We start from the raw sequence: 20,352 nt of genomic DNA, 5'->3' as shown, positions 1-20,352 counted from the left end.
TCCTGAGATGGGATCCGAGTTTGTGGTCATGGCTTGGGGTCTGGGGTCGTCCTGGAGTCCTTGGTGCAAGTCTCAGGTAACAGACCAGGACTGAGACCCGTGTCCCGGACCCGAGCGATGCGGCCTCTAGGGGGCGCTGCCGCCTGCCCGCCCGCCGCCCGCCCGGCTCGGCCCCTCGGCGGCTCGCTGGCGCTGTGCGCGGCAGGCGGGGCCGGAGGCGGCGGCGGCAGCTCCGGGGCGCGGGCGGGCGGGTGGTGGTGGTGGTGGCGGCGGCGGCGGCGGCGCCCCGACTGCAGTCCCGGCGGGAGCGGAGCGCGAGCCGGGCCGGGCCCGAGCCGGCGCCATGGGGCGGCGCCGCCTGTGAGCGGGCGACCAGTGAGGACCGGGCGGGGCGGCGGCGGCGCCGAGGCCGACAAGCCGCGCGGGCCGGGCCGAGCCGGGCCGAGCGAGCGGGAGCGGAGCCGAGCCTCGGGCGGCGGGAGGAGCAGCGCCGCCGCCGCCAAGATGGCCGACCTGGAGGCGGTGCTGGCCGATGTGAGCTACCTGATGGCCATGGAGAAGAGCAAGGCCACGCCGGCCGCGCGCGCCAGCAAGAAGATCCTGCTCCCAGAGCCCAGGTGAGCCCGCCTGTGCCGGGCCCCACGCGCCGCCCCGGGAAACCGTGCCCCAGGGACCCCCTCTCTCTGCCCCAGGTTCCGGGGACCTCTACCCTAGGACCCCACTATCCCGGCTGCCCAGGACCCGGGAACCCCTTCTACTCCGGGGACCTTATGCCCCGGAGACCCCATTATCTTGGCCGCCCCAGGACCCGAAGACTTCCTCTGTCCCTGCCGCCGCAGGCTTGGTGCCCGCGAGCCCAGAGCGCCCCAAGTCCAAGCTTCTAGCCGCGTTCCCGGGGCCGCCCTGCCGCTTCCTGTATCTCACTGCCCGGCCTGGTCGCTGTCAGCCCCTGGCTCTGCTGCAGCCTTCTTTCCACCCTGATGCTCGACTCTGCCCTGTGCACTCTATGTCCCCTTTCTCAAGTCTGCCTCTGTTTACCCGATTGTATCACAGTCTGTTGCTCCTGGTCCCAGCACCCACCCACCCCTGTTGGTGTTCCACTACCCTATCCACTCCCGTTGGAGTGGGTAACACTCTTGTGAGATTTGTGGAGTGAGGAGGACCAATCTGGGGACTTTTTTTTTTCCCTTCCCCTATGGTGGGGTCACTACGGGATTGGGTTTGAGAGTACGTTCTGGGGACACTGCAGTGTACCATCCCTGAGGGCTGTGCTCGGGTGAGGGAAGTCCCTTCTTTACCCTTTTCCCCATATGTGGTTCCTTGTGGGTACTTTTGGCCAGGGGACCTCCCATCCTACAGCAGCTGGACGGTGCTGCCACCTCTCTGCAAGACAACTGATGTCATCACACCTGGTATCAAAGTTTAAACTGTCCAGGATGTGGCTGCAGAACAGGGCAGGATGTGAGAGGTGTAGCTGGGGCTTGTCCAGTATGTTATGGCAAATAGACTTATCTTCCCATTTGAACCGCACAGGAGACCAGAGAGTGAGTGAGGCAGGTGTAGTTTTGTTTCTATAGTACAAGGTGTGTGTGAGAGAGAGAGAGGGGGAAAAAACTCAGACTTGAATGGCTTGTGCAGTGTCACCTGGGTAATCCATAGTGGCACCTGGCCTCCACATCAGGGCTCTCAGTTTCTAGTTTTATGTTTTGTCCTGACCTGAAGGGTGGCCTGGATGTCCAGCATCTGGAAGAGCAGCTGTGTCCACCCACCAGGATGCCTCATGGTGGGTGGTAAGGCGAGTCCCAGCAGCTTCTCATGCCAACCCAGTTAGCAGCCAAGAATTGGCCCTGATTTCACTACCATTCTCTGTCATAGGACATGGGGCAGGTTTTTTTTTCCAGTGGGTAGTGTGAAATAGGCCTCTGGTGGCCTCAGTCCTTGGAGGGGGATGGGCAGCTTTCGGGCTTGCTGCTGTGCTTCTCACCGTGCACCCCCCCCTCCAGTGGCTGCACACGGGGGTTTCAGTTTGACTGAGAACCAAGCCCAGCAGAGGAAAAATTGGTCTGTGTTTTGAAGCGGCTGTTGCCCCCCCCCCGTTTTTTTTTAAGACATTTGCAATCAGATTTCTCAAAACAGGAACTAGACTGAGTGTCAGCTGGGGCTGTCTAGGGGCAGCAGCAGTTAGGATGAAAATGAGTTTCAGAAATGACAAAACTTAAAGGGAAGAGTGGGGGAGGTGCAGTTAGCTTCTAGGGCCTTGTCAGCTCCTCTGGGAAGCCCCAGCCATGGGATTCTTTTGCAGGTGGCTGGGAGGATTGCAAAGTTTGAGGTGGTGCCTTTTCTAGAACTCTCTATGTCTGGACAGTCTTTCCCCAGAATACATTGCTCCTAATAGATCCCACCTCGGGTTGTCCCCTCCCTGGTGTTCAAGAACCCTGATACGTGAGCTGTACCTCTTTCTTTTTACCTTTTTGTATGGTGGCAGTCATGATGTGATGTGATTGAATAAGAATGGAAAGTTTAATAATTCATTATTTATTTTGACATCTGTCATCTCAGTTGATCCAAAAACCAACATGTAAAGTTGGCAGGGCCAACAGTACCAGGATGGGGTGATAGCGGCAAGCAGAATTGAAGCAGGCTGTGAGTTTCAGAGAACGATACCACAGGTGCAGGTCACCATCAGTAGTATGTTGTTGGCCAACTGCTCAGTCTGAATGGTTAGGAGCCTCTAACTCTGACTGCTGGTATGCTCAGACAATCACCCTGCAGTGGCCATGGCCCTAGGCATGCCAGCCTCCCATGATGGAAAGCAGGTCCTCTTCGTAATGCACTTTGCACACTCCCGAGGCAGCTATCTCTTGCCCTTGAAAGTGGTTACGATCATGTCTCGTGTGCCCAATAAGTCCCATTTGTGAAGTGTCTTGTCTTCACAACTCTGGGACACTGGCCGACCCAGCAGGTGGTATTTTCCTCATTTATTAGCCGAGGCTTTGAGGCTTGTCACACAGAAGATCTGGGATTGGATCACAGGTCTCTGGAGTCCTGAGCACAGTACTCTTCCTGTCTGTGCTTTTGTCTCTTCCTCCCACTCCCATACAACTGGTTTATGGGGTATGATGGCTGAAACCACTTGTCGTGGGAGCTGTGGTTCTGGGGTGGTGGCCTGAAGGCAGCAGGGCAGTTTCTGGGATCATCAGCTGTTCCGGTATACAAGACCCAACCCTTTTACCATTTGCATTTCAGAAACAGGCTGCCCTGGCCAAGCTAATGCTTAGATAAGAACAGCTCCATGCCAGGGCCTCCATCAGGTACAGGGACCTGCTTCCCCACCCTGAAGCCAGGGTCAGGGAAAGAAGCAATGGGGTTCATTCCTGTGCCAGTATGCCAATGGGAGTAGCTCCCACTTTGGGGTAGGCCATCTTGGCAGCCTGTCTGTGGCCGGTGCCCAGGGTTGTGGCTTGGCTGAGCTTGGCTGGTATCACAGCTCTTATTTCCCAGGGCTGGGGACTGGGAACTGTTGGGCATAGTGCCACTGTAACTTGGCAGAAGGATCTCCCCTTCCTTCTGTCACCTAGAGGATCTGAGGAAGCAGACTCATTTCCAACCTTCTCTCAGGAGGGGGTGCTGTATGGATAGAACACGGGGGTCCTGACTTCTCACTTCTGTAATACTGGCTCACACGGAATCCAGGCACACTTATCCTGACTGGACCTGCCTCAGTTTATCTGCTTTGATAAAACGAGGGGGCTGGCTGACCTCCCAGGCCTGTGGGACTGAGGTCTGGTCCTTGCCCCACAGAAGCTGTCGCCTCCTTTCAAGCAGCTGCTGCAGTCTGATCATTATCATCATTTGCTTAATATGACCACTGAGGCCCTGTGTAATTAATCTCAGGGCTCCTGCATGAGGAGCCCTGCCTGGGCGGTCCCAGGAGAGTGACAGTGGCAGCCCCAGCAGCAGCATGCGGGAGCTGGGTGCCTCTTGCAGCCTTCTGGTTCTCTGGGCTATTTCCTGGTCCCTCCCCCACCACGAGCTTCCTCCAATGCTGCTGCCCGATGCTGCCCGCCCGCCCTGTGCTTGTTTCTTGGTCTCCCCAGACCCTGCTACTCTTCCTTCTCTGCTTCTTCGTTCCTGTTAACTCATTGCAGCCAGGACTTCCTGCCTAGATTGGTGGGGGAAGGCAAGCTGAGAAGGCGAGCTGAGAAGGCTTTTGCTCTTCTTCCTCCCTCCACTTCTTCATCGCTAGCAGAAAGCCTGCTGTTGCCAGCCTTTGCCCCTTACCAGAACATTCCACTCCAGTAGCAGCGACCCACCCCCTCCTGCCCCTGAAAACAAGATTATCTTTTCTGCAGTCTATCCCTGTGGGCCTTTGAAGCTGCTACTGCTCCCTGGGAATGGCTCTCTGAGATGCCTTTTCCCATCTGTCCTCCTCTCCGGAGCGGAGCGAGGCTCTCGTGGATTTGCTATTAAGTTGCTCAGCTCTGCATGCTTCTCCACTGTGCACTCAGCAGATGGATCTGTAGGGAGTGTGAGCATCATAGGTCAGGATCCGTGCACAGGGATCTGGGCTCCTTTGGCCTGGGAATGATGGGTCCTGTTAATGCACAATCCATGCTAGTAGTAAATCCTGGGTGACGTCAAGTGCAGGCACACACTCTGCAGCAGCTTCTCCTTGTGCCCAGGTTGCTGTGTAGGAAGCTGTGAGCCCTAGGGGCCTCAGGGAGTTCCAGCTGCCTGCACATGGCTGCTGTTCTCAGGATGTTATGGAATAAACAGCAGGAGCCAAGAGCATGTGATGGTTTTTGAGGAATGCACAGCCTCCATCATACCTGCTGTTTCTCTCTGGACCCCTTCCCTACTCCCCATGGCTCCTAAGGCCAGCCATTTCTTCTTCTGGATAGTTACACTTAGGTTATTTTAGGCCCACTTCAGATGAGATCCCAAAAGTAAGGCGTTTGGCAACAACATTTTTCTGTAACGACATCTTGTCTCACATCACTGCTTACTGAAAAGGGTGGCTTTGGTGATACAGACGTAGGTGTTTGGTGACAAAGTGGGGGTCACTTCTCTGAGGGCGGGAGCTGCCCCAGAATTGGAATGGGGACAACCCCCTTCCAGTGACTGCCAGACAAGGACCCCCTAGAATGGTGTTCTCACTGCACACTGACAGGATGTCAACTCCTGATGTCCTTGTAGGCAGTAAGGTGCAGGGTGCCTGTTTATATCTTGTTTGTGATGGCTGAAGTGTCTCTTCCTGAACGTCTTATGGGAGAATCTGGTGGTCTGGGGCTTGTTAGACATTGACCATGGGCTGTGGGTCAACCATGTTGTCCTTCATTGGGTTTAGTGGACATGGTGGTTACAATTGGTCTTTCCTTTTTGGTAGTGGCCCCATCCTTGAGCTCTGAGAACACTGTTGAGCCCCAGGGAGAGTCATTGAGAAATATTAATAGGAAGTCCCAGGGGCCTTCCTCCTGCTGCTGCCACCTCTGTGCCAGGTTCCTGGAAATGCCACCAGGGAATGCCTCAGCTACAGCCACGGCTTGTTAGCTGTTCCCTCCCAGAGTGTGGCAGTCCCCAGCGTAGCCATCTGGGACACACCAGTCTGGAGACTGTAGCCTCTGCACCAGCTTCTTGGGGTGTCACAGCATCAATGTCACCATCACACAAACACCAGAACTCTGTAGCAGCCAGGACTGTTCCTTATAGTCTAGCCTCGCAGGCTCCTGGGAGGCATACTGCCATGTTCTAATGCCCATGGTGAGGTGGAAGACGCTGGATACTGCCCTGATCCTCTGAGGCCCTCCCCTCCCCTCCCATCCCCTGCTGAGATAATACTCAAAGCCAATTTTGATGTTTACTTTATCAGAGGCTTACTGTGGGCCTCCAGACCAGTGACCTTGAGGATTCTTCCACTCCTGGTCTCCTTACTATCAAAATAGACTCCTTCCTGCAGGCCCTCCCAATCCATACATCTGAGCTCCCTTGACTATGTGGGAGCCATCTGTGAGGGCATACCTGACATACTAGGCCACTATGCCAGAGTGTGGGGCTTGCTCTCATACTGAAGCACATGGTACCTTTCTTATGAGAAGTTCTCTTTACACACCACTCCCTCCCTGCCTGCTGTTCTCTCACCTTAGTCACTGCAAAGAGAGAGGAAGTTCCCTCTTCCTACTCCTGAAGTCAGGCCAGGCCTACTTCTCAAACCGTCTAAGACCCTAGCTGTTAGAGGTCCTAGGAATGGGGATAGGGTAGGTCACCCTGGCACGAAGCACGTGAGTGCCTGGATGCCCTCGATTCTCTGGCAGAACAGGCATTGAGCTCTCTGCTGTACTCTAGGGTGGAGTCATGGGAGTGTTTAAAGCTGCTCTCCAGGCCAGAAGAATGGCAGCCATTCTGTTTGGTTCACCTCCTGCCAATGGGCCTGGTCTGGCCACTGCTCTGCCTCTCTGAGACTGCCTGGCCATAGCTTCTTCCTTTGAGTACAGGACAAGTGTGAACTGGTTAGCATAGCATAGAGTCATGTTCTAATGTAGGCAGTTAGGAGTTGTGGAGTACCAGATAATAAAGCTTAGGGCAACCATGCTAACAGGCTAACAATGGCCCAGAAAACCTGGCACCCCAGGAGAACCCCTCCCCTTTAGACATTTCAAGCTATCTGATAGGCAGTACAAAAGTAGCAATTCCATTTCCTTGACACTCTTGTTTTGTAAAAGTGGAAACCAGCATTGAAGTCTGTAACTTAGCTGACTGAGCATGGTGGCATATGGTCTAGCTGGAGGCTAAGGCAGGAAGACAGCTAGTTTAAGGGCAGCCTGGGCTACATAGCAAGACCTTATATCAGAAAACTAAAATAGGGCTGGAGAAATGGCTCAGTAGATAGAAGAGTTTGCTGTATACATATGAGGTCTAGAATTTGGACCCCGGCACCTACATAAGGGCCAGGCTGGCTTATGGCTCACCTGTAATTCCTACATGCATCTGCATGCACATGTGCCAGAATTCATGTGAATACATATATGTACATATGCCAAAAGAGTAAAGAAGCACAGTTTGTGATGACCTCCTGGGGGATCTGGGAAGAAACCTGGTCAGGGTACCCTTCCAGCTGCTGAGGCACGGGGGAGGGGGTGTTGATGTCTCCCACCCAGAGTAATGGTATTTTTTTTAACTGACCTGCACTCTGTAGCTCATACCAACTGGAACTTACTATGTGCTGGCCTCAGCTTCCTAAGTGGGGACTTTGAGAACCTGTACCCCTGGATGGATGTGGGTTATTGGCTTGGGTGGGGATAGAGGTGCCACTCAGAGTATGTCACATGTCCTGGCACCGCCAGCATCAGGGACCTATCCAGGAGACTGCTGCTGCCTCCCATGCAAGCCTGTACTTGCTTCCTGGACAGGAGTTTCATCCTTTGACACCTTTTCTAATCTGCCAGCTTCCATAGCCTCTGACTCCATGAGGACAGACTGGAAACCCTGAAATGGTCATGCTGGAGGCCTTCCACTCAAGGGCTCTGCTCAAGGCTGACCTTAGTTTTGGGGTAGTACCCCTTTGTGGGAGGGACAGTCTCTAGCCTGAGGTCCTACTTCCTGTTGGGTCCCAGGCTCAGGTGAAAAAGCAGAACGTCCTGCCTTGTTGGCTCCCTGGCTATCTAAGGCAGGGTCTTTTACCAAGCACTGCCTCTGTTAGGCACCTTTGTGGGCATACATGCCTTCAGCCAAGATAGCCTGCTTTCTCAGTTTTCAGGAAGCCCAGATAGGGTTAGGATATTCCAGTGGTACCTAGGGCCCCATTCCGAGTGCCCTGCTCTGCTCCTGGTGAGATCTCCCTAACAGCTTCGGTCTTTGCCTGTCATCTGCATCTTCCTGTCCATACACCCCACCCGACTCTACCGGAGCATGTCCATCTGATTCCCCACTGCCTTGAGAACTGACAAGCTGACACCCCCCCACCACCACCACCATCACTTTACTGCTTCATATCCTGTCTGTCTGTCCGTGGACCAAAATGTTCCAGAATGTAAAGATTAGGTGACGAGCAGAGCACCCAGGACCAAGACTTGGGGGTGGGGGATGTGGCTAACAGTCTCACCCTCCTGGGCTATCTGCCAGATGAGATCCAGGCACCTGGTTGTGCAGGTTCCTGAGCTTCATGTCTCTGCCCTCCTGCCGGTTTTTCAGGAGTGCCACTCTCCTGTAAGATCTGAGAGATCAGCCTCCTATGTGGAGGGCTGCCTGGCCAGGCTGCCATCTACAGGCAGAGAATGGGCTGTGTCTGATTTATTTTGTTATTTGTGCTTTGTTTGAGATAGGAGGTTTGCACAAACCTCCTGCCTCAGCCTCCTGAGTGCTGGGATTTTAGGTGCGGACCACCCAGCTGGACTCTCTCAGACTAACAGGTTTTCTCCAAGTTCCTGTTGTTCATATATGTTGGTGAGGTTTAGTCTGTCCTATTCCGAGTCCCTCTGAGTCTTCTGAAGTCAGGAAAGTATGCTGATGGGTGGTCCCCAGGAGGAGAGGTTGGTCCAGTGTAGAGGAAGAGCACATAGAGCCTTGGTGCCTCTGCCAGTTACCAGAGAATGATCTTGCTGTCCCAGAGGGCACAGGTCTGAAGCCACAGTATGGGAGGGCGTAAGTTTGGGTAGGAGTTGCAGGCTGGAAGCCCAGAGTCACCAAGGCTTGGCCTGGTCATCAGAGCTCCACTTCCTGTCAGAGACAGCTTTTGGTGGACCTGTGGTATCTCCCAGCCTCCCAGTAAGAGGGTCACAGTTTCAGGATGGGCTCTGGGCAGCTCAGCATGTTTCGCTATCTTGAGAGGCCTCTCTTAAGGAAGGCCAACAAAGCCAAATCCTGGAAGGGCTGGACCTGGAGGCTAGTGCCCTGCCACCACTTTCCCCGGTTTCACTTTTGACCAGAGCTGTCATCTTTCAAAAAACTTAGAAGCTCAGAGTGTAAGGTAGGGCTGGCAGACACCCTTCCTGTACCCACAGCCCAGCAGCCTTTGCCACCTCCCTAGCCCCACTTCCTCTCACCTTAGCAGTGTCTACCTGGACTTTTTCACATAGTGACCCCATGATGTCTCTGCTTGGTCCTGCATCCGGCCTCCTAAGGGTGCACACTGACTTTGAAATCACCCAGCACCCATTCCTGTCCTCTCTCCATGCAGTTTTGCTCTGCCTTCTCTGTCTTGTGGGCCTCTTCACCACCTGGTGACACATTGTTTGCACTTCAGGAAGCCAGCAAAAGTCCACATCTCCACACAGCGGCTCCCCACCACCCAGAGCTGATCTGACTACAGGCCCCCAAGGCTTCAGCTTCAGCACCCACTGATAACACATTCCAGGGGCCTGTACCAGAGAAAGACCCGCCTAGAAGTAGGTATGGGTCTCATGCCATGAATAGTGCCTGACTCTAGCCTCCGCGATCAGGCTAGCCTATGCTTAACCTGCTAGAGATTCTAGGGGAGGCAGAGGCAAGCACAGAAAGCTGGACTGTGCTGTGGAGCCTCAGTTTCCTGGCCAGATCCCTGCTGGGTTCCACATGTTCTCTAGAACTTGGCCTGGCACATCCCCTGGCTTCTCATGCCCTCAGTTGGGCAGCTGTGTGTTCTCTGAAGAGACCAGGCTAACAGGGCCAAATGTGACTAGAGCTGGCTGTTGGGGCAGGTTGGCAGATCTAGGATGCCAGTGGCTCAGAAGAGGAGGGCGGAGACAAGGAGGCCTCTGAAGTACGGAATGTGGCTCAGTGAGATTTCCCCAGGCAGTGCACAGTGTCGCAATGAATAAACAAGGTGCTGGTTGTGGAGATTGTCTTAAGAACTTTGGTGACCAGTTTTTCTGCTATGGTCTTACCAGGTGGTCTAAGCAAGGGACATGTTTTTATACAAGTGTTAGGGACACACAGACTGAGGGGACATGTTTTTATCTGAGTGCTAGGGACACAAACTGAGGCTTGAATCTTTCTTTTTTGAGACAGGGTCTTGTGTAACCCAGGCTAGCCTTGAACCTGAGTGCTGGGATGAAGATGAAATACAATATAAATTCATTAAGGAATACAATTCAGAGTTAAGGGTGGTAACATATGCTTGTAACCCCAGCACTCTGAAGGATTGCTACATGTTTGAGGCCATCCTCAACTACAACAGCAAAACCCTGTCTCTCCAAGACAAAACCAAAAAGTAAAGACAGAATTCACTGTTTCCTGTATGTGTTCACTTTATTCTGCTGCCCTCACCGTGGAGCACCCTATCAATTCCTAAGGAGACCCTATCCCTGGGCTATTGACATGGCTCAGCTGGTAAAACACAGAAACAGGCAAACAAAAAGACACTTATCAAGGTCCCCACCACCACCCCTACACACACTGGAAGAGAAAACTGACTCCCAAAAGTTGTCTTCTGACCTACATATACCAACTAACCAAACAACAAAAAAAATCCATGGCCTGTTTGGCATTTTCCCCCAAGTCTCTAGTACCCACAAACCTGATTTTCCATTAGTGAGCCTGTCATGGAGTCATGTGGATGGGTTCATACAGATTGGAGTGCTCTGAGGCCGCCATTCATGACCTGGTCCTGGTCCTAAACTTGTCTGGTTCGTTCCTTCTATTGCCAGACCATAACATGCCCACATTCTGTTCTGTACATTATCCAACGGGTGGACAAGTCCTGGCCTTCCCAGAGTCAGCACGTGGCAGTGTGTGACACACACCTCTGCACACAGTAGGCACAGATGAGGATCTGCTGGTTAGCATAACCTTGGATTTCTTTGAAGTAACCTGTGGACAGAATGAATGACCAGGCTAGCTGGGAGGTCTCTGGAGGACATGATGACACTGAGTTAAAGAGTGGTTCCATTCAAAACAGACGTGGTGGCACTCATCTGTAATCCCAGCACTAGAGAGGCTGAAGCAGGAGGCTGCTGTGGGTCTAGCTTGGGCTACAGTGTGTCACTCTAGCATTGTTTGCTTGCTTGTTTGTTTCCAGACAGGTTTTTTCGATATAGTCCTGACTGTCTTGGAACTTACTCTATAGACCAGGCTAGTCTGGAACTCACAGAGATCTACTGCCTCTGCTGGGATTAAAGGTGTGAGCCACCAGATGTATGTGGTCCTATCTTTAAAAAAAAAAAAAAAAAAAAAACCTAGGAGAGATAGCTCAGTGGGTAAGGGGGTAAAGTGTTACTGCTAAGCCTAACAACCTAAGTTTGATCTCTGGGACTCACATTGAAGGAGAGAACCAACTCCCATGGGTTGTGCTCTGACCTCTACATGCACACAAGTGCGCGCGCACAAACATACACACCACATTAATAAATTTGTGTTAGAAAATGAATGCCTTGACCCAGGCTCCTGGCCCAAGTCTCTGTGGGCCGCTCACTGTGCTCCTTGGCTTGCAGCATCCGCAGCGTCATGCAGAAGTATCTAGAGGATCGAGGAGAAGTGACCTTTGAGAAGATCTTCTCACAGAAGTTAGGTAAGTGCAGGCACCTCTCCCAGCCTGAGGTCTCTCCAAGGGGTTAGTTTCTTGTCATCATGCCTCTGCCTGTGCCATGTGCCCCTGCCCCAGAAGTTTCCCCACTACTTAGGCTCCCCCTCCAGTAAAGAATGGTGACTCTTTGTGCCTCCCAGTGCCTGGCTTTTGCCTAGGGAGCCCTGTGGTGGGGGTGGGGACCCATCAGTCTTCCCCAGGCGCCAGGGAAGTTCCTCCTTTGGGGTTTTTGTTTTTGAGAGTTGCAGCTTCCCCTTGGCGCAGCCACAGCTGCTTTGGGCCGTTGGTAGAACTGACAGGAAGAGGCGGGGCCCTTCCTGTGGTGCCTGTGGAGCTGTGGTTGGCCCCGCCTCCACCCCTCACACCCCCCAGGCCCTAAGTGAGCAACCTGCCTTGGAGCTGGCCCCTCCATCCTTCCTCCTCTGGTGTGTGTGAGTGTGTGTGTCTGTGTGTCTGTGTGTGTTTGGGGGGGGGGGGGGGGTAAATTCGGGTTGTATTAGAAGTATCATGCTATCCACTCCAATGCCCAGCTTAAAGGGAAAGCTTGGGGTGACGACCTAGGAAGCCACCTTAGTCACACAGGGCCTCAGATTTGGGCTTCCTGAGGATGGGATCTCAGTATGGAACTGAGGGTGTCCTGGAAGGATCAGGCATTGGAAGTCAGCCTTAGTTCAGCAGAAGGCCAGAAAGAACACAGCCTGGGGGTACAGCTCTGTACTACCTGGCTTTGGGCAAGTTACCTCTGCTCTGAGCCTCATATTCTTCACATCTGAGAAATGGGACCTTGAGCCCAGTTGCCCACGGCGGACAGGATGGGCCGAGTCAGTGGTGTCAGTAAGAGTGCTTTGTAATCCTAAACCTCCTCCACAGACCTTGTTCACAAGTCACCAGAAGGTTCCACCAGACCACCCTTAGAATTGATGGCTTTAAGCATTTGCAGAGAAACCTGACTGGAGGCCATTAATAACACTAGGCCATCCACACTCCTCAGAGAGCATAGAAAGCCACTCAGCAGCACTCAAGCACCCTAGCTGGGCAGTGGTGTCACAGACCTTTAATCTAGTACTTGGGAGGTAAAGGCAGGCCAGGCAGATCTCTCAGTTGGAGGTCAGCCTGGTCTACAGAGTAAGTTTCAGGATAGCCGGGGCTGCACAGAGAAACCCTGTCTCCAGAACAAAACAATAACAACAAAACCCTCAGGCATTCCTGCTGGACTAGAGGCCTGAGCGGGGAGCCACTCTCATTTTGGCCATCTGGAAGCTGCTCTTAAGGCCTCCACCCTTGGCCTGGCTTTTCAAGGGATCCTCCAATGGACTGAAGAGCTCTGAGTTCTTATGACAGGTGTCCCTGAGCCTCAGTTTTCCCAACTGGACTTGCCTTTCTGGTCAGAGATACTGTGAAAATCATCTAGACGTGAAGGAGAGGGAAGGGAGAGGCACTTGGTCTTAGTTGCTGCCTCCCTCCTGTTACAGCCTGACCATTCATCATGCCGCCTCCACCAGGAACCTTACTACTGCCATAGCAGATAGTGTCCCCAGCACAGATGGCATCAGAGCATGGCACTGCCCTGAGTTCCTAATGCCAGAGCCAACTCCTCTCTCCTCCATACCTTGCCATAGTGCCAACATTTTTTAGCCATCATCTGCAGAGGCAGACTCTGGGGGTAGAGCAGAAGTACAGGAACCCTAACCTGGGATCTGGGGCTTGTTAGGCTGGTGGCAGCCTAAGTGGCCACATTGCCTAGACCCTTCCTGCTCACAGTAAAGTGTCTCTGTGCCGGGCGGTGGTGGCGCCCGCCTTTAATCCCAGCACTTGGGAGGCAGAGGCAGGCGGATTTCTGAGTTCGAGGCTAGCCTGGTCTACAGAGTGAGTTCCAGGACAGCCAGGGCTACACAGAGAAACCCTGTCTCGAAAAACAAAAAAACAAACAAACAAAACAAAACAAAAGGGTGTCTCTGCTACTGCCCTGGCTAGTTTTGTCCAGGAATCCCCAAGCTCACTCCACTCCTATGTTGAGAAGGCCCCTAAGAGGAGGGTGTGCATGGTTCAGCCTAACCAGACTTGGTTGTTTTCAGGATACCTGCTTTTCCGGGACTTCTGCCTGAACCATCTGGAAGAGGCCAAGCCCTTGGTGGAGTTCTATGAAGAGGTAAGATAGGCGAGGTCTACTGAGATGAAGGTGCGTAAGCACCTCGCTGTCTGAGGCCCCTGGCATCTTAGCCTTGTGCCTTGGCCACAGACCATCATCTATAGGTGTTCTTTCCGTCAGATCAAGAAATACGAGAAGCTGGAGACAGAGGAGGAACGTGTGGTCCGCAGCCGGGAGATCTTTGACTCCTATATCATGAAAGAACTGCTGGCCTGCTCACATGTGAGTGTCCTGGTCAGCTGTTTTTGGGGTGTGAACTCATGTGTTGACCCCAGCAACCTGGGGTTAGAAGGGAAAAAAGGGCCTTGTATAGGATTCACAGCCACCTCTGTCCTCTCCAGCCCTTTTCAAAGAATGCTACGGAGCACGTCCAGGGCCACCTGGTGAAGAAGCAGGTGCCTCCAGATCTCTTCCAGGTTTGTGCTGGGTGCTTCTCTTGCCCCATTCTGCCCAGATCAGGCCCTCCTGTCTTAAGACACCTAGGGTCCTGGAGCCTGGGGCTGGATGCAGGGCCTGGGTCACCAGGGACTAATAGACTTGGTCACCAATTCCTAGCTCTCTCCTCACAGCCATACATTGAGGAGATTTGTCAGAACCTCCGAGGGGATGTGTTTCACAAGTTCATTGAGAGGTGAGTAGGAGAAGCAAGGTAAACAGTCTTTGGACAGGCAGCCTGCTCTGGCTCTAAGCAGCCAGTTGTGGGGTCTGTCCCTGTCCCCTCACAGGGACTCTTGGGAGGTCACATAGATCCAGTGCCCTCTTCTCCCATCCTGTGTCTCCCTGTGCTGTGGAGTGTCAGGGTCTAGGCAGGACCAGAAGTACATACTTCCCTCTGTGGTGTGAACTACCAGAGTCTAAGCAGACTGCTAGGAGCAGCGTTTTCAGTCACAGCCACCCAGCCATAGGCAGTAAGGGTCTGAGAAGGTGACATCCCTGGGAATGAGCCCTTGTCCGGGAGTATGTGAGCAGCAGGTGTTATACCCTGGTGGAGATCTGACTGGACACCATCTCTCTGATCCCAGTAGGACAACATGGTTCAGGCTGCTGAGGCTTGTGGCCTGAGCCAACCATAGGCTCAGGATGTCTCTATGTCCACGTGTCAGGACCCTAGAAGGGCAGTGGGTGGAACAGGCTCTGATGACCTCTCAATGCCTTGATGGTTGCTTGAGTGTGTGTCCTCCTTCTTTCCCAGTGACAAGTTCACACGGTTCTGCCAGTGGAAGAATGTAGAGCTGAACATCCACGTGAGTGGGCTCAGGGGGCTGGCGGGCCAGGGGGCCTGAGCCCACAGTGGTGGCTGGGGGGGGGGGGAGGGGGAGGGGAGAGGGCCAGTGCTGGGATCCCAGTAGGAGAGGCTGAAGAAAGGTAAGTGTGTCTAGATCACAGGAGTAGGAGACCCTGGTACCAGGGCCTGTCCCTGCTGCCTAAATGCCTCTGTTGTGGGGCTGAGGAGGCTTGCAGTGACCCTGGCTGTTGCCACTCTGCAGCTGACCATGAATGACTTCAGTGTGCATCGAATCATCGGGCGTGGGGGCTTCGGTGAGGTCTATGGGTGCCGGAAAGCAGACACAGGCAAGATGTGAGCACCCTGATCAGCTGGCACTGGGTGGGGTACCCGAGGGAGGAGTCAGGCTTCTAGAGGTATCATGAGGGACTGGGGTTTTTTTTAAAGAAGAGCTGTTACAGGGATCAGTGTCCCAGGCTTGCCATCCCTGAACCTCTGCCTACTAGTGACTCCTGCTACTGTCCCCTCCCTGTTTTGCTTTGGCTATCCTGTCTCCTTCAGGCTCCTCAGAGACTAACTTGCCAGCACCTTCTGCCCTCTCTAAAGCACTGGTTGTGTCACGTGGTTTGTCTTGCATCTGGTCTGCAGCAGCAGCCTGCTGAAGGAGCCTGGGGCTCTGCCCTGCAGGGTGTGCTGACACAGCCGACCTACTCCTCCATCATAGGTACGCCATGAAGTGTCTGGACAAGAAACGCATCAAGATGAAGCAGGGAGAGACCCTGGCTCTGAACGAGCGGATCATGCTCTCCCTCGTCAGCACCGGGGTGAGTCGGGTAGCCAAGTGAACCTCCATAGTGACCTCTGACCCAAGCCTCAGCCAGCCTTTGCTCACCTTCCCCTCCCTCCTAGGACTGCCCCTTCATCGTGTGCATGTCATATGCATTCCACACACCAGACAAGCTCAGTTTCATCCTGGATCTCATGAACGGTGAGCTCAGGACCAGCCCTAGGGGGTGGACCTAGGGCTGGGCCTGGGCAGGAAGCTGAGTCTCACCTGGGGGGCTGCCCCTCAGGTGGGGACCTGCACTACCACCTGTCTCAGCATGGAGTCTTCTCCGAAGCTGATATGCGCTTCTACGCAGCTGAGATCATCCTGGGCCTTGAACACATGCACAGCCGCTTTGTCGTCTACAGGGACCTGAAGGTGAGGGGCTGCTGCCACCTGTCTCTCCCTCTACGCCTGTAATAAGGCCAGCTTACCTCCCTGCCTTACCCTCCTCCCCTTCCTGCCTGTACCTGTTTCTGAATTCAGTTGTGATGGGGTGGGGTGGGAGGGGGAGTGTCCTACTTGGGGCCTTGTCCCAAAAACTTACAGTTCCTTCCAGTAAGGGCCCAAGCTGGCCTCCACCTGGCTCAGCATCTCTCTGGGCTTCTTTCACAGCCAGCCAACATTCTCCTGGATGAGCATGGCCATGTGAGAATCTCAGATTTGGGCCTAGCTTGTGACTTCTCCAAGAAGAAGCCTCATGCCAGTGTGTGAGTACCTAGCCATTCCCTCCCTTCCCAACCCTCCTCCACTTCACTTATAGCCTGTGCTCCCATAGGGGCACACACGGGTACATGGCCCCTGAAGTCCTACAGAAGGGCGTGGCCTATGACAGCAGTGCGGACTGGTTCTCCCTGGGCTGCATGCTCTTCAAATTGTTGCGGGGGTGAGTAGGCTATTCCAGGTTGTCAATCCAGATAGGAAACAGGGAGGGGAGCCCTGTATGGCCTGGGTGTTAGCGGTGGAGCCTCCCTCAGCTCTCACTAGCCTTGTCCATCAGTCTACCTCACTTTTCCCATTCTTGCTCTTTGACATTGGTCTTTGACCTCTTGTCCAGACACAGCCCCTTCCGGCAGCACAAGACCAAAGACAAGCATGAAATTGACCGCATGACATTGACAATGGTGAGTGTAAGATAGCAGTGAAGGCCAATGTGGTGCCAGAAGCATAAACTCCTGGTTCTTTCTAGCCAACAGAGCTCTAGCCAGTGGTCCCTTTTCTGTCCCTAAGGGACAGGCTGCCTGCCCTGTAGCCTCTTGCCTTGTTTGTGCTGTCAAAGCCCACACTTACTGAGGACCAGTAGGAAACTGGGTCTCATCTCTTTCTGCTGCCTTCTAACCCTTCCCCGGAGCTAAGGGCTCTCTTCCTGGCTTCTGTTGACATCCTCCTTCTTTGTCCTGCAAGGCTGTTGAGCTGCCTGACTCCTTCTCCCCTGAACTCCGATCCCTGCTGGAAGGTTTGCTGCAGAGGGATGTCAATCGGAGACTAGGCTGTCTGGGCCATGGGTAAGTCTCCTGACCTCTCCACCATGTGGCCATATTCAATCTTGGCTGTGGGCTACTGGACCAACCTGCCTGGGCCTCTGGCTGTGCCCCCTTAGAACAATGGTTGTGTCCCATCATTTGAACCCCTCTGTGGAGCTCACAAGGGAGGTCATGTTTTCAAGGTGGCAGGGCTGGCTGGGTGTGTCACAGTTGGAATCAACTCAGGGTCAGCTTTCAAAGGGTCCAGAAAGAAAATCTTTGTAGCAAAACCTTTTTTTTTGCATGAGGTAGAGGAGATGGATATTTTTTGAGACAAGGTCTCATGTAAGCCAGGTTAGCCTAACTCTGTAGCTCAGGCTGGCCTTGAACACTTATGCTTCTGATTAAAGGCATGTACCGCCACACCCAGCTTAATAGCAACTTTGTAGGTCTACTGGGATATCTGTTAATTACCAGATAAAGTAGTATTAAAACTCATATCACCCCTAGGATGTGAGAACTGCTTCTCCCATTTAGAGATGAACAAACTGGCTGAGAGTTATGGAACTTGCTTAAGATCACAGAACCAAAAAGTGGCTGAGTCAGAAGTCAAGCCTAAGCTAATGTCCCCACAGTTTGGATATAGCTCAACTTGGGTGGTGCAGAGCCCAGGTTACAGGTGTGTCTCTCCACAGGGCTCAGGAGGTAAAAGAAAGTCCCTTCTTCCGTTCCCTGGACTGGCAGATGGTCTTCTTACAGAAGGTAAAAGTCTATCCAGGGGTAGGATGGAAAACTCCATGGCTCCTCACCCATGCTGATGCCCAACCCCTGCTCTGTGCAGTACCCTCCTCCACTGATCCCCCCACGGGGGGAAGTGAATGCAGCTGACGCTTTTGACATTGGCTCCTTTGATGAGGAAGACACAAAAGGAATCAAGGTACTGCACCTTGTTTGCCTCTAACCCCTGAGCCTGGCCTGGTCTGGATGGCCCCTGCCCCTCCTCTGCCCCTGTGAGACACTATGGCTACCCTGTGAACTGTGGGCCATACTTCTTCATCCCCCTGGGGATGGTGGTTACATGAGACCATCCCTAGCTTAAGGCCCTACACAGGCCTATGGCTAATAATGTGCTGGCACCCTTTGTCTATCCATTTTATCCCTGCCATGTCCACCTGGTGAAGTTACTGGACAGTGACCAGGAACTGTACCGCAACTTCCCTCTCACCATCTCTGAGCGGTGGCAGCAGGAGGTGGCAGAGACTGTCTTTGATACCATCAACGCTGAGACAGACCGGCTGGAGGCACGAAAGAAAGCCAAAAACAAGCAGCTGGGCCATGAGGAGGGTGAGGACTATGACTATGGGGGAAACCAGGCCTGTTGCACACTGCTAAGAAACTGACGAAGACCACAGCCAGAAAGTGGCTGGGTGGGGGTGGGGTGCTGAGCCTACATCCCATCTCTTGTGCAGACTATGCCCTGGGTAAGGACTGCATCATGCATGGCTACATGTCCAAGATGGGTAACCCCTTCCTGACCCAGTGGCAGCGGCGATACTTCTACCTGTTCCCCAACCGCCTTGAGTGGAGGGGTGAAGGCGAGGCTCCGGTAAGAAAAGGTTCTGGGAGGATGTGGTATGGGCACAGGGTGGGTCCCAGGTCCTTCCCTCACAGCCTGCTGTCTTCCACCCTGCAGCAGAGCCTGCTGACCATGGAAGAGATCCAGTCAGTGGAAGAGACACAGATCAAGGAACGCAAGTGTCTCCTGCTTAAGATCCGAGGTGGCAAGCAGTTTGTCCTGCAGTGTGATGTAAGTGGGGGTGAGGTTAGGGTATGGGCAGGCTGGCAGGTGGGCGGATGGGCAGGTGGTTCCTGGCCAGCAGAGGCTGACAGAGCCTGGATGTGCACAGAGTGATCCTGAGCTGGTACAATGGAAAAAAGAGCTGCGTGATGCCTACCGTGAGGCCCAGCAGCTGGTGCAGCGAGTGCCCAAGATGAAGAACAAGCCACGCTCACCTGTGGTGGAGCTGAGCAAGGTGCCACTGATCCAGCGTGGCAGTGCCAATGGCCTCTGATCCACCCATCTGCTGCCCGCCTGCCCACCCGCCTTTTATAAACCTCTAATTTATTTTGTTGAATTTTTATTATTTGTTTTCCCGCAAAGCGGAAAAGGTTTTATTTTGTAATTATTGTGATTTCCTGTGGCCCCAGCCTGGCCCAGCCCCCAGGGAGGGGCCCGCTTGCCTCAGCTCCTGCTGCCACCAACCCAGCCACTGTCTAGCACCCCAACCCTGTCCCCAGCCCCAACCCCCTGGGGTCCTTGCTCCCAGTATCTTCCTACAGGGAAGAGGAGCAACCCTCAGCAGCCCTCTTGCCCCTCCATGGGGTGGGTGTGTCACTTCAGGCTCTGTGGGCTGTACTTAGCCTGTGGCCCAGCACCCCTCCCTAGGAAGGTGCAACACAGGGGTACTACTTGAACTTTCCTATCACAGCTCCCATGCCACAGAGGGACAGACCCCTGCTGTCCTGCCCTCTTGCCACTGGTGAGAGAAGGCCCTTGTCTCCCCAGACTTGGAAGTCTCCCACAGTGACGGGCTCCTGGGTCCTTGTTCAGGAAAAGCCTGTGTGTCACCACTGCCTCATCAGGAGGCTACCATTGGCAGTGCTGCTGCTGGCCTCCCTGCAAGTCCCTTCTTCTTCCCATTGCGTGCCTGGACTCAGGAGCATAGAAAAGGCAATTGTGGATTGGGCCACACTGGCCTAGCCTGAACCTAGATCCCTAACCCTGGGCTGGGTGAGGCTCACCTGCCCAGGACCACAGTGGGACAGCCTGGGCAGGTGGGTGGCACAGCATAAGAACTCAGCTGAGGCCAGCCCTCCCTGTCCTGGCTGGTCAGTGTGCCCCCACCCACACTGTCCAGCCCCCTAGCCCACGTCATGTCAGTGGCCACCACCCACAGGTGCCACCTTACCCACCGCATGCCCCCTTGTGCCAGTCGCGCAGCTGTGTGTGGTGTTGCGCCCTCTCCCCCTGGGGCTGGGTGGGTGCACCCTCCCCTCTTGTCTACTCATTCCTGGGGCGTTTCTTTGCCGATTTTTGAATGTGATTTTAAAGAGTGGAAAATGAGACTATGCGTTTTTATAAAAAAATGGTGCCTGACTCCCCGCTGTCTCAGACTCTCTCTGCCTGGTGACCAC

General features: G+C 53.9%; 1 protein-coding gene across 1 annotated transcript; it reads left to right on the top strand.

Annotated features, from left to right (window-relative positions):
* The first annotated feature begins 295 nt into the window (after positions 1 to 295).
* Grk2 (G protein-coupled receptor kinase 2) lies at positions 296 to 20,314 on the top strand. Its single transcript, XM_034511854.2, has 21 exons — positions 296 to 617; positions 11,403 to 11,479; positions 13,570 to 13,643; positions 13,764 to 13,865; positions 13,985 to 14,059; positions 14,213 to 14,274; positions 14,836 to 14,887; positions 15,131 to 15,222; positions 15,593 to 15,692; positions 15,778 to 15,856; positions 15,942 to 16,072; positions 16,310 to 16,404; positions 16,473 to 16,580; positions 16,752 to 16,818; positions 17,099 to 17,199; positions 17,853 to 17,919; positions 17,999 to 18,094; positions 18,339 to 18,501; positions 18,627 to 18,763; positions 18,851 to 18,964; positions 19,065 to 20,314. The coding sequence occupies exons 1-21, from the start codon at positions 505 to 507 to the stop codon at positions 19,227 to 19,229; spliced, it is 2,070 nt and encodes a 689-aa protein (XP_034367745.1). The 5' UTR covers positions 296 to 504; the 3' UTR covers positions 19,230 to 20,314.
* The last annotated feature ends 38 nt before the right edge of the window (positions 20,315 to 20,352 follow it).

Source organism: Arvicanthis niloticus, chromosome 1 (assembly GCF_011762505.2).
Source record: "Arvicanthis niloticus isolate mArvNil1 chromosome 1, mArvNil1.pat.X, whole genome shotgun sequence".
Lineage (NCBI taxonomy): Eukaryota > Metazoa > Chordata > Mammalia > Rodentia > Muridae > Arvicanthis > Arvicanthis niloticus.
Note: the sequence above shows the minus strand (reverse complement) of the source record. Positions and strands in the feature narration are given on the sequence as shown.

What these genes read in the sequence shown, in the direction of transcription:
- Grk2 (XM_034511854.2), top strand. Translation starts at nt 505, where the DNA reads ATGGCCGACCTGGAGGCGGTGCTGGCCGATGTGAGCTACCTGATGGCC. An exon ending in AAAGCAGACACAGGCAAGAT is followed by an intron (nt 15,223 to 15,592) that starts GTGAGCACCCTG and finishes CCTCCATCATAG; the next exon opens with GTACGCCATGAAGTGTCTGG. An exon ending in GCAGCTGGGCCATGAGGAGG is followed by an intron (nt 18,502 to 18,626) that starts GTGAGGACTATG and finishes TCTCTTGTGCAG; the next exon opens with ACTATGCCCTGGGTAAGGAC.